The sequence below is a fragment of the Hibiscus syriacus genome, unplaced genomic scaffold, assembly GCF_006381635.1.
Source record: "Hibiscus syriacus cultivar Baekdansim isolate YM2019G1 unplaced genomic scaffold, ASM638163v2 tig00110247_pilon, whole genome shotgun sequence".
Taxonomy (NCBI): Eukaryota; Viridiplantae; Streptophyta; class Magnoliopsida; order Malvales; family Malvaceae; genus Hibiscus; species Hibiscus syriacus.
In genome coordinates, this window is record NW_024062645.1 from 493,541 (window position 1) to 504,135 (window position 10,595).

At 35.8% G+C, this 10,595-nt stretch overlaps 3 protein-coding genes across 3 annotated transcripts; all 3 read left to right on the top strand.

The window, feature by feature from the left end:
• Nucleotides 1-1,054: 1,054 nt before the first annotated feature.
• Nucleotides 1,055-2,947, top strand: LOC120114842 (IST1 homolog). Its single transcript, XM_039135623.1, has 6 exons — nucleotides 1,055-1,216; nucleotides 1,476-1,608; nucleotides 1,696-1,799; nucleotides 2,167-2,338; nucleotides 2,441-2,614; nucleotides 2,766-2,947. The coding sequence occupies exons 1-6, from the start codon at nucleotides 1,176-1,178 to the stop codon at nucleotides 2,799-2,801; spliced, it is 660 nt and encodes a 219-aa protein (XP_038991554.1). The 5' UTR covers nucleotides 1,055-1,175; the 3' UTR covers nucleotides 2,802-2,947.
• Nucleotides 2,824-5,868, top strand: LOC120114784. Its single transcript, XM_039135568.1, has 4 exons — nucleotides 2,824-2,849; nucleotides 2,939-3,033; nucleotides 3,130-4,942; nucleotides 4,985-5,868. The coding sequence occupies exons 1-4, from the start codon at nucleotides 2,824-2,826 to the stop codon at nucleotides 5,697-5,699; spliced, it is 2,649 nt and encodes an 882-aa protein (XP_038991499.1). The 3' UTR covers nucleotides 5,700-5,868.
• A 2,650-nt stretch (nucleotides 5,869-8,518) lies between these two features.
• LOC120114785 (profilin) lies at nucleotides 8,519-9,948 on the top strand. Its single transcript, XM_039135570.1, has 3 exons — nucleotides 8,519-8,669; nucleotides 8,815-8,952; nucleotides 9,814-9,948. Exons 1-3 carry the CDS (start codon nucleotides 8,538-8,540, stop codon nucleotides 9,946-9,948), a joined length of 405 nt encoding a protein of 134 aa, XP_038991501.1. The 5' UTR covers nucleotides 8,519-8,537.
• The last annotated feature ends 647 nt before the right edge of the window (nucleotides 9,949-10,595 follow it).

Consider the following 10,595-nt stretch of genomic DNA (forward strand, 5'->3'; position numbering starts at 1 on the left):
CACATGAATATAAGAAATAATAGCACGATAGATACAAACGTCACGGATATAAGTCGAGTCAATGAGCATTTTTTTATTCTGTCTCTAGAACAATTTGGAAAAAGAAATGGGTGAAAATTATTTCTTAATTACTAATAGGGAAATTGGATTTTATTTTCTAACCTTTTTTATTGAATATATAACAGCGCACAGAGAATTATGTCAACCTGCAGAACACTACGTTTCTTGTGAATTTAATCTCTAATATTATAGTAAAGTAGGCTTGTAAACGAACCGAACATTCAATGAATCGTTCGGTTGGAAATTCGTTTATTTATTAAACGAACGAACATGAACAAAATTTTATGTTTGTTCAATTAAATGAATGAACACGAACAAATGGTTCGTTCGTTCATTTACGTTCGGTAATCTGTTTGTTTATGTTCGTTTATTTATATTCGATTCAATCTCTAGACCCATTTGAAAAATTAAGACAATAAATTTTAACCTTAAACCCACTAATATTTTAAAACCTAAATAAAAAAATACTCAAATCAATTAAAGAAAATATAAATCTTAAAATTATTTGGAGAATGAAAAAAACTCTTCTCAAATATAATCACAATTAATTTTATGTTCATTCATTTATGTTTGTTTACGTTCATTTATTATTTTAATAAACGAACACAGACAAACTAAATTTCTTAATGAACGAACACAAACAAGAAGTTTTGTTAGTTTATTTGTTCATGTTCGTTCGTTTATCTGATTAAATTTAAACGAACGAACATGAAAATGTCCTCGGCCGTTTTCGTTTGGTTCGTTTTACAGGGCTATAAGTAAAGGGACAAAAACAATCAAAAACACTTTATATAGGGAGCTTTGGCGAATTTGACCAATCATGATGTAAAAAAGTTGACCATTGACCCTGAAAGAAGTTTTTTTTTTTCTTTTCGTTTTTTCTTATAAAACGACTAATAAATTTCCGGGAAAGTCCAATGGATTCGCATAACTTTAAAATACCATTTTCTGTTAAGAAGTTATCGATCATTACAAAGTCGCTTTTCCCAGATTTCCCTTTCCAATAATTTGTTTGTTTATTTATTTATTTATTCAATTTTTAAAGAGGAAGAACATTTTGATCTTTTCCATTCACTTGTCATCGAAATTATCAGAGACGCTCGTCACCTCCAACGATGCAGAAAATGCTTCACAAGAGCTTCAAGCCAGCCAAATGGTATATTCTCTTCTTTTTCTTCAATTTTTTCACTCTAGTAATGTTAGAGATTGTGATTGAATGCTGTTTGATCCACTCGAAAAGTTTATGCTGCGATTTATGAAGGTTTACTTTGAGATGTGTTATTGATTTGTGATTTCTTATTCAATTCGGTAACAAGTTGCTGTTTGTTTTGACTGAATTTCGAACTGTTTTCGAATCGAACAGGAACTGATCGTTTGATTTTTTTTTTTTAATTTTGAATTTTGGTTTGATGCAGCAAGACAGCTTTAAGGCTAGCGATACCGCGAATAAAGCTAATGAAGAACAAGAGGGAAGCTCAAGCGAAACAGTTGAAAAGAGAATTGGCTCAGTTGCTGGAGTCTGGGCAAGATCAGACGGCTAGAATTCGGGTATTGAGTTTTGAATCAAAGTTTTCATCATAATCGTATTTTGTCTGTGATTCTTGTGTACTGATTCAGGGCTTTTTTATTTTGCAGGTGGAGCATGTGGTTAGGGAAGAAAAGACTGTAGATGCTTATAATCTTCTTGAGATATACTGTGAACTTATCGTTGCACGTATGCCAATAATTGAATCTCAAAAGTATGTAAAATTACTTTCTTTTATTACTCTGTTTTTCGATTTTAAGACGGTAAATTGGATCGGTACAATATGAGAAACAATTAGTAGGATTTGAATACTTGGTTTTAGAATTTATAATATATGTATATTAGTATATATATAGCTTTGTGTTTATATAAAATTTTGAAAATTTATCAGGAGGTTGTGTTTTATGGTAATAGAGATGCAGATAAACAAGCATGGATTGATGAATGCTGTGTGGTTAGTTCATAGAAAGAAGAGGATTATTTTTTTTTTACTGTTTTTGGTGTTCTAGTTGGATTATATTTGTCGGTTTCTATCGATTTTCATAACTTCTGGTTGTGTTTTACTGATCTGAATTGTTCAGAAACTGCCCTATCGACTTAAAGGAAGCGATTGCCAGTGTAATATTTGCATCTGCTAGGTGTGAAGATATACCAGAGCTCAAGGATGCCTCCAAACATTTTACGGCAAAATACGGGAAAGAATTTACTTCCGCCGCACTTGAAATGCGTACTAACTGCGGTGTTAGTCATATGGTGAGTTTATATGGAACATCTTCTTAAGAATAAATAATGGTTGAAATACAATTGACGTTTGATTATGATAGTATTGACCGATCCATACGTTGTTTCCTTTAGTTGGTCGAGAAGTTATCGGCCTTAGCACCTGATGGTCCAACCAAACTCAAAATCTTGACTGCAATTGCTGAGGAACACAACATCAAGTGGGATCCTGCATCATTTGGAGCAAAAGAATCAAAGGTTTATGATGACAAGCTGGTAAGACTAGTATGGTTCAAAATCGGTTATTTTTTGTTCAATGCGCCGACATATGATCATGCCAAGTATCCTTCTTAGAGAAACATTAAATTCTGAAGTGATTGTATGTTGTTGCTGTTTGTCCAATACTGAGTGATTTGCTCGACAACTAATTTTTTTTCCATATAAATTTGCTTGTGCAGAATACAGAGGCTGCCAGATTTTCAGCATATCCTTCTAATGTCCAAGCCCAACTAGTGCTCATGAGCAGAGACCTGCTAGTGTTCAAGTTCCTAATTACGATAAGGGGCCTGCGAGTGTTCGAGATACAAAACGTGTCGAGAAAAACGATATTCCCTCTAGCTTTTCCGAGTACAGCTCTAGATCATCTCCTAAGAATTTTGGTAATTCAAACACTGGTGCTGATAATTTGAAGAACCCTGAAACTTATTCTCCAAAATCGAAACCTCTTGGTAGGTTAATTATTAGAATTAAACATGATGATTGTTACCCTAGTTTACTCTTTCTCTATTACTCACTAGTATATATTTGGATGTTCGGTTTTGCAGGAACTGGAAATCAAGGGTTTAGGCATTCATATTCTGGAAATGAGAGTGCCTACTCTTCACCGAGGAAACATTGGAATATGGACTTCAAGGATGCTACTACTGCTGCTCAGGCAGCTGCAGAATCTGCAGAGATGGCAAGTATGGCTGCCCGAGCTGCTGCTGAACTTTCAAGCCGTGAAAATTTCACCCAGCAGCATTCAATGGAATCACCGATGTCGCCTCTTCATCGTATGAGGGACGAGGAACCACGAAAGTATACTGGCTCGGCATCTCAAAATGAACGTCTTGGCAGAGATTCGGTTGATGTATCCTTTCATGGAAGGAATTCTGGGAATTATGAACAAATTGACAGCTTCGAAGAACATGGCCAGGCAAGATACGATGAAAATGTTTATAGTAACATTACGAGGAGCGGTGATAAATCCGCTCATGGTTCCTTCAAGTCAACTGCATCTTCCTTCAAAGAAGAAACATCAGTGAATAAGCAAACCACAGATGCATATTCTCGAAGACATTCATTTCAACAAGTTCCAGTAGACCATTTTGCTGAAGTGAATTCGACGAGAAAATCAGGTGAAAATGTTGATCATCAGAATGTCAGGGCCAGAGAACAATCAAGCTATTCTTATTCTCATTCTCAATCAAATAGTTTTAATGATGATCGTGATGTTGTCTCTAATTTTAATCGGCTGAAGTCGGAAAATGATAAGAAAAGCTCAGGGGAAAGCCGGATGCCATTTGTGACTGAACTGCATGATACAAAGATTTCTGGTTTTACCGATTATCAAGAAGTAAGGATCAGGAAGCAATCAAGCCATTCTTCATCTCATTCTCATTCAAGTACTTTTTCTGATGATCATGATGTATCAAATTTAAACCGTCGGAACTCGGGAGATAATTCCAGTGAGGATTCTTTTCTTCGTAATGATAAAGGAAGCCTTCAAAGAAGCACAAAAGAAACAACAGATTTTTTCAACAATGCCTCGGCAGTTTTTGATGACTATGGATCAGATAATAATGAAGATTGTTTTGATTCGGAGGAAGAGCACGACAAACGTGAATTCAGTATGAGCTTATCATCTCCTGGTCAAAGATCACCTACTCGTCCATATACAAGAACAACTTCTCGGAGCATTGAGAAGAATATTGATGGAAAGTCAATTTCAGAATCACATATTTTCTCGGATCAACGGCCAAGTCCCGTCTTCTTTGAAAGTTCAACTAGCTCTGCATATTCTTCACATGGAGACGACTTGTCGGCAACTTTTGATGATTATGGCCCTAGTTCTGAAAGTGACGAAGAGATAGACAAATCCATTTTTGTTAGGAGTTCCAAGCACAGTATGGGTAGTAATGTAAAGAAAGTGGATTCACACCAAGCTGAAAACAGTAATTTCGATTCACAGTCGGATGAAGTCATGGAAGATACTGAACAGTCTAATTATTCTAGTCTGGAAGAAGGTATGAAATTGAATTTCGGGAACTTGACAGGCGGCCTGAGACATAAGGGTTATAGGCTTCCACCATATACAAATAGTCCACGAGGCAATGGTTTATCATCTGTGGTGGCAGCCAATGACGCATCTACTAGAATTAAGCAGTTTTCTCCCCCTGCAGCAGCCCAGCCTTCGGTTGGTTCGGTGTCTTTCAATCAAGAGCCATACACTAGGAGAAGTAGCAATGAAGTGAATAGAAAACTCAGCATGAGAGCATCGAGTACACATGTCGATCCTAGTGATGATGACTCTGAGGAGGAGCGACTGAAACAGACTTCTAGTAGCACTCAAGACCGAGTAAATCAAAGGTCTAGCTTAAGGGGGGCTGTCCCACATTTTGGTTCAGGAAATAGTGATTCTGACGTAGACCTTCCTAAAAGAGAGGCTCCTACTGATACCGGGTTTTCTCGAAGGACGAAGAAGGCCTTTCCTTCAGATTCACGGAGAAGCTCCAATCTTAAACCCACTGCTTTTGCTGAGCCAAAAGTGGTTTCTGATTACAGTGGGAAAGGGAGTGGTGAAGTGAACAGAAAATTCAGAATGAGAGCATCGAGTACTCGTGTTGATTCTAGCGATGATGACTCCGAGAAACGACGTAATCAGACTTTTAGTAGCACTCAAGACCAATACAACAATACACCAAGCTTTGAAGAAAACAGAAGATCTAGCTTAAGAGTAGCTGTCCCATATTCTGGTTCAGATGAAGGCCTTCCTAAAACAAGTTTAAATGCTTCTTCCAACACAGGTTTTTCTCGAAGAACGAAGGCCTCTCCTTTGAATTCACAGAGAAGCTCCACTCTTAAAGACACCGTTACTTCCGACTACGGCCGGGAGAAGGATTCCTCAAGGAGTTCAAATGCCGATGAGTCACTAAAAAGACTCAGCCTCAGAAAAAGAACTCCGATGATCTCTCGGGACGTTCTCGTCATCCCCAGTTGTCATCACAAGCAACTTCAAGGCTGGCCTTTGAGACCAAAAGGTCTTCATCTGATACAACTTTCAAGTCATCGGAAAAGGATCAGTCATCCACATCTATCCCAAAGATTATATCATCAGCCAGTGCCAAAAGTTTGATGACTCAAACGTCAACCGGCTCGGGCCAATCTAAGCAGAATGCTAGCCATGTTCATCCGAAGCTTCCCGATATCGACATCTTGACTGCGCACTTGAATTCAATCAGACAGAATCACAAATGAATATAGATTCTTTCCAAATTCTTACAGAACTCGTGTTTTTTTATTAGCTACTGTTTGCATTGTTCATATTTATACATGTCCTTTAGTTTACAGAGATGTATCATATAACCTGTAATATTTGTTTATTGATTTGTTTCTCATAAGCTTCTTTGGTATGGAGCTTGCTCGTTTGAGGTGAAATTAAAATATTCACAAGTTTGAGGATTAATTTAGAATGAAGCTAATAGCTTTGGAGATAAAATTGTAACGTTCAGGACGAGTTTAGATTGGAAGATTATGGTGCAATTAACTCAGAAAGAAGAGGAAAAGAGAACATTTACATTTTGAGACAGTTAAACAGTCTAAAGAGTCCTTAAACAAGAAGGATTACAACGCCGATCTCATCGAATTGTTGCAATACGTAATGACTTCCTTCAAATTCTCGTCACGCTCTTCGGCGTTCATCGCGCTGTACGCGTGATCCGGCGAAGGCGAACTGAAATTCGAGTTCACAGAGGTCGTCGCCATTACGGCATTCGCCTTTCTCCTCGAGCTTGACTGTGTTATCGGATTGAAGCATACGAAAACATGTTTCATGGCATTCCAGAAACCTCTACGATCACTTCTCTTGGACTTCGCCGTAGGTGAAGCAGGGGCAGACATCGGAGAAGAATGGTGGAGCAGAAGAGGTTATCGGGGGGGGGGGGGTTAAAAGTGTGTTGTTCGGAAATCTATTACAGGTTTATAGGCTACAAATTGGGCGTTACCATATGTTGTGTTTTGGAGTGAATTATGGGCTGTATCACTTAATGTTCACGTTTTATTCCTTTTTGACAACTATGCTTACCTTATACAACAGGGCAAACAACAGATTTATCTTTCGAGTCATTGTGTAGTGACCCAATTTAAAGATTTGAAGACTTAATGGTACCACCGTTGCACTTCGATACCCATTGAGCTTTTGCTAAGGTCTTCCCAATTGGTTCTCCAACTTGCTAAGGCCTCCAATCAGGTCCTCTTAAGTCCCCAAATCATTCAATTGAATCCACATATAATGGTTTGACGCTCAAGGTAAGCTACGGTAAGTACAAACACGACCTCTTCCGACCATTTTCTCCTCAATTGAGGCACTTTCGAGCAAGTAAGTCAATTTTTTTTAATGGCGAGGTCGGGTCAGGTTTCGGGTAAAACTCACCCAACCTAATATAATATTATAACTATCTCTTATATATTTAGAGGGAATTATAATAATATCTTTTTATATATATATATTTTCAACTAGGTTCATATTATACCAAATAAAAATGAGAACTATATATATCTTATGAACCCTCAAATTTTAATCAAGTGAAACCTCCTTAGAATCAGATCGTAGGGGTGGGGTGTTCACTATTCGGTTTTAACCGAATTAACTGACCGAACCAAATTAGTTCGATCGTGTAACGGTTATTTTTTTTCAATATCAAGTTAAAGGTTAATTTAGTTCGAAATAAGTTAATTAACCAAAATTATTAAATATTAAATATATTATATATATTAAATCCATATTCTAAGCTCAAACACGTTGAGAGGTAAGATCCACTTATTTTTTAACCACATTAAATTCATTAAACTATCAATACTTGATTAAATTTTAACCCAAATAAAAAATATATCGATTATAATCAAATTAATATAATTAAAAAATTATTGAAATTTCAGTTAGTTCGATTCAGTTAATATTTTCAAAGAAATTTGATTCGACTAACGATTAAAGAAAAAATTCGGTTAATAATAATTTGATTCGTTCGGTTCACTCGAAATTATTTGAACTGAAAATTAATTTAAATCAAAATTTATCGAAATCTGATTTAAATTTTAATAATCTGTTATGCACCTAAATTTAGCGATTCAAAATAAAATTGAACAAAAAAGTTATTATAATTCAGATACTAAAATTGGTTCTCTATAAAAGTAGCAGATGAACCTATGCTCACCTTGTCCCTTGGCCTAGAATTAAACAACTGAGAGACGATATTTGCATGCACTGTGTATACTGAAAAGATACATGATCTCACCTAAGTATTGCCTCCTCCGTCGCCGACTGCTCGGAGTGGAATGACCGGAGGTGACAACTCCACGAGGTCGAAATCATCGGTGATTCCAATCTGTTTCGAGAATCGAGAAGAAAACATCATAGTACACATAAAAACTTGCAGGAAAGTCTAACAACATAAAACTCCCCATGGCAAGTAGATTTCAACCAGAACTAACTCCTTGTCAAGGTTTCGGATTTAAGCATGTCTTAATGAATTTGGGCACCCTAGAGGTAAACAATATACCTCCTTGTACGTGTGTTCAAGCTGCTCTTTGGCTTCAGGAAAGTTGTTTGAGCACCACTGCCTCACAGTGAAGACGTTGTCTGTAAAGATTAATGTGGATAAAAGGATGTAATTATTAACATGAAAAAAAGTAAATTACATGGAATTAAATTTAGGGGTTAAAACCGAAATTAGAGGCATTGCCATGGGGTGTGCTAAAATAAAGGAGGACGTGAATGGTAGCAATGAAATGTTGCTTAGTAAAAGTAGCAATGAAATGTTGCTTAGTAAAACCTTTTCCCTACCTTCTTCATCGCTTTCCTTATTTATTTCCCCTTTCTCTTAAGCTTTTCACCATTATCAAAAGCTTGAATCTCCCAAATCACTCTGAAAAACCCCAGCATTTTCTTAGTAAACAAACAGCATCGAGATAAAAGATGTCGTGGCAGACGTACGTAGACGAGCACTTGATGTGTGAGATCGAGGGGCAACCAGGCCAACACCTTACCGCCGCCGCGATCATTGGCCACGACGGCAGTGTGTGGGCTAAGAGTCCTAAGTTCCCTGAGGTTGGTATATTGTTCATTGTTTTTGAAACCTTATTTTCCTTTATATGGTTCTGGTTTTGACGGTTTTTGATCCGACTCGATTCGATAGAGTTATAAATTATAATTATTTTACGATGGAATGTGATTTGGTTTGGTTTGTTTGCAGTTGAAGGGTAATGAGATCGCTAACATAATGAAGGATTTTGATGAGCCAGGCCATCTTGCTCCTACAGGCTTACACCTTGGTGGTGAAAAGTATATGGTCATCCAGGGTGAGCCTGGTGCTGTCATTCGTGGCAAAAAGGTCATCCATGCTTTTTAATAATTAAATCAACAAATTTATCTTTAGTTTTTGTATATGTAAAAATTGTATATTTGGTCCCACTACTCTAATTTAGTCAATTTTAATCATTAAATTTAGGTAAAAAAGCATCAGAGGTCTCTGTACTTTGAGAAAATTCGATATGGCCCTCATATTTTTTTCCTCTCAATGTGACCCTCCAGCTTATAAAACAAACCTAATGTGGTCCTTTGACCAATTTTTTTCATCGTTTGACCATTATAGTGCTGACGTGACAGTTCACGGTGTTGAATTGACACTCCATCTGTCATGTTTGAGTTATCAATTTAGGCTATCTGGCATGTTATTTGTCACGTTATCAACCACTGTGGACTGTCATGTCAACACTGTAAATTGCCACATCAGCATTGTGAATTGTCTTGTCATCACCGTGAACTGCCACTGGTATCACCATAACGGTCAATAGCAAAAAACGTTGGTCAAAGGGCCACATTGAACTTGTTTTTTTTAAAAGAGGGTCACATTGATAGGAAAAAATAATACAAGGATTACATTGTTTTTTTAAGTATAAGGTCCTCTAATGCCTTTTTGCCTTAAATTTATCAAGATTTTAAAATTATTAAAGTATCTTAAATATTATTTTTATAATAATTCGATAAAATTAACAATCATTTTATATATTTTTTAAAAGTTTAAATACCAAAAGAATCATTTGAATATAGTTGAGTAACTTTTTGGTGTACCTTACCCATTTCTTTAATATATTAGTAATTTTAATTGGTAAAATTGAAGTTTAGCCCCTCTAAAAGTTATAGAATTATAAATTAATACAGCTTGAAATTTTGTATATTTTGATGTGGACAGGGAGCAGGAGGGGCAACTATTAAGAAAACAGGACAAGCTCTTGTGTTTGGCATATATGAAGAGCCAGTGACTCCAGGGCAATGCAACTTGGTTGTGGAGAGGTTGGGTGATTATCTTGCCGACCAGGGCCTTTAGTCCACATATATAGGAATTAAGAGTGGGCATTCGATCGAGTTAAATTTAAAAAAATATATTAATCGAGTTGATGAAATTTATTTTATGATTCAAATTTATTTGAAGTATTTTTCAAGTTGAATTGAAGTTATGAAATTTGAGTCTAGTTGTTCGAATTTCTCTTTAAATTTAATTATACTTTTTTATAACATTATGATACATGTTTATTTCAATCTAAATTACTTTCTCTAATAATATATATATATATTTCTTCGTATTCTTCTTTTTTTCATATGTATAAGTAAGATTTATAATACTATATAACAAATGAAATAACATCTAGAATTATAAAGACATAATGTAAAACACCCCTAACATTTGACTTAATAGCCACTCTGACCCTTATTCTCTTATTTCGAGCATTTTAGCCCCAATATTTCATTTTGGGACAAAAGAAAACTATTAGTAAACAAACGATTAACGCTCTAAAATAGGGAGATTTTTACCCTAAATAAAATTTTGGGAGTTAAAATGCTATAGAAAAAAAGAATAACGATCAAAGTAATTATTTGGTCAAACGTTAGGAGCTTATGCTCAAAAGAAAAAAATGAGTCAAAATAACCATTGTGGTAAATGTTGGAGGGCCAATTTCAACATTATGTAAATTA